Below are 2,500 nucleotides of genomic sequence, written 5' to 3'. Positions count from 1 at the left end.
AGAGAGAGAGAGAGAGAAATAGAGAGAGAGAAATAGAGAGAGAGAAATAGAGAGAGAAATAGAGAGAGAAAGAAAGAGAGAGGAGAGAGCCAGAGGGAGGCAGAGCCCGGCGTAACGAGTATGGCCATCGACGTACCTGGCAGGTGTTCCGCAGGTGGTCCAACTTGCGCCGCAGCTGCTCCACCTGCATAGCAAGGTAGCGACGTTCTGCCCGGCCCTCTCTGTGTACAACGCATATGCACTTTACATTATTCAAGTTCAGATAAGTTTAAGGTCAAATAAAAAACACTTTTTGTAGAAAAAATACTGTCTATGTACTACGAATTATTTTGTGTAACATCGATTTCTTTTGCCGTATGCGATAATGTCAATAATACATTGGCGTTAGTTTAGCCTGCTTTGTCCATGTTTCTCGTATGTTGGATAACACCCTACATTATGGTTTTCCGTCTTTAAAGATCACACTTAATAAATCAACGAGGCCATTGTGGTCAAAAGGGAGAACGGTAAATAAAAAAAAGGGGAGAAAAACAGAATAGTTGAATATCAAATTGATTTGAATTATCGTACACCTGTAGGTTTGCGATAGTTGCCAGTTTGTCTTTTGTAACTGCAGTGCATTTCTCTCGGCCCGAAAGGATGGGAGATAATATACCTCATCTGATGCTTGAATTTCCTCATAATTCATACTTTACCAAGCCAGGTTCTCATTTGTCGAGGTTATGAATATCCTCATTAGTGTCGTAATAACGATATCAAGGATTATGGTAATTGTTACTTTCATGTGTTATTACTACACGTATGTAAACATGTAATAATGTACTACGACTTCGGGTTAATACTACTGTGTTTAATGATTTTCCTTGGTCTTTTGATGCAGTCATTACGCTAATTATGGCTATCGACGATTGTTTTATTATCATTGTCGCTATTATTATTGACGGCATCATTCATCATTACCATTTTTGTCAATAATATTGCTGCTATTGTTATCGCTATTATATTTGATTATCATTACTATTACTACCACCACTATCATTATCATTATTGTCGTTGTTTTTGCCGTTTATGTTATAGTCATCATTATCTTTGTAATTGTTATCATTAAACTCATTATCATCATCGTGAATACCATCAATTTTTGTTAGCCTTACCATCATTATCTCTATTATGATCATTAATCATTATTGTTTGTCAATAATATCGGTGCATAATTACGATTACGATGATGATGATGATGATGATATGATGAAGATGATTGATGATGATGATGATGAGGACGATAATGATGATGAAGATGATAATGATGATGAAGATGATAATGATGATAATGATGATGATGATGATGAAGATGGTGGTGATAATAAAGATGAAGATGATGGTGATGATGATGATTATGCTGTTGGTTATGATATGAAGATGAAGACGATAATGACAGAAGAAGAATTCATACCAACAATCACAGTGATTCCAACAGCAAAAAGACAAACAAGAACACTCCAACAAACACCAACAAAAACAAACAGGAAAAGAAGGCGGAGACAACAACAAACGACATTTAAATCCCCAGCGCTCCCCCCCCCCTCTTCTTCTCCACCATCCCCACCCCTTCTCCTATCTACCTACACCCCTATTTATTTCCCCCTCCCACAACCCACCTCCTCCCTCCCTCCCTCCCTCTTAACCTCCCCCTCCCCTCACCCCCAACCTACACCTCCCTCTTCCCACCCCCACCCCTCCCTCCCTAACCCCGGCCACGTACCCCTCCTTGGGCAACCATCCACCCCTCTCCCTTCCCTCCCTTCGCTACCCCCTCGCCCACCCAACCTCCCTCTACCACCCATCCTATCCTTCTCCCCATGGGACACCTCCCACCCGGCTCCTCCCCTACTAACCACACCCCCTTCCCTCCACCTCCGCCTCCCCCACTACCCACACACACCCTCCCCCACTACCCACAACCCCGTCCCCTCTCCTCACTACCCACACCCCTCCCTACCTCTTCCCCTCCCCCACTACCCACAACCCTGTCCCCTCCACCCCCAATACCCACAATCCCGCCCCCTCCCCCACAACCCACACACCCCTCCCTCCCCTTCACCCACTACCCACACACCCCTCTCTCCCCCCTACCGCTCTCCCACTACCCACACCCCCTCCTTTCCCCCTGCTCACCCACTACCGCCACCCCCTCCCTCCCCCTCACCCACTACCCACACACCCCTCCCTCCCCCTCACCCACTACCCACACACCACTCTCTCTCCCCCTACCGCTCTCCCACTACCCACACCCCCTCCTTTCCCTGCTCACCCACTACCCACACCCCCTCCCCCTCACCCACTACCCACACACCCCTCACTCCCCTCCCCTCCCCCTCCTCTTCTCACCTGCGCTTCTTGGCGGCCAGATCCTGCGTCTTCTTAGCCATGGCGACGCGGAGTTCCAGCTGCCGCAGGTGGTCGCCGGTGAGCAGCGTGGCCTCCTCCCCGCCCCCCTCGG

At 47.3% G+C, this 2,500-nt stretch overlaps 1 protein-coding gene across 1 annotated transcript in view; it reads right to left on the bottom strand.

The window, feature by feature from the left end:
- Positions 1-2,500, bottom strand: part of LOC113829596 (uncharacterized) — a 70,242-nt gene that overhangs the window by 5,998 nt on the left and 61,744 nt on the right. Inside the window, exons 33-34 of the mRNA XM_070125020.1 lie at positions 2,389-2,500; positions 137-221 (exon numbers count right to left, since the gene is read on the bottom strand). The exon at positions 2,389-2,500 is cut by the window's right edge and continues 40 nt beyond it. Of these exons, the coding sequence (XP_069981121.1) occupies positions 137-221; positions 2,389-2,500 (197 nt within the window). The remainder of the gene's footprint in view (positions 1-136; positions 222-2,388) is intronic.

This window comes from Penaeus vannamei, chromosome 9 (assembly GCF_042767895.1).
Source record: "Penaeus vannamei isolate JL-2024 chromosome 9, ASM4276789v1, whole genome shotgun sequence".
NCBI lineage: Eukaryota > Metazoa > Arthropoda > Malacostraca > Decapoda > Penaeidae > Penaeus > Penaeus vannamei.
The sequence above is the reverse complement of the archived record's forward strand: the minus strand, read 5'-3'. Positions and strand labels throughout refer to the sequence as shown.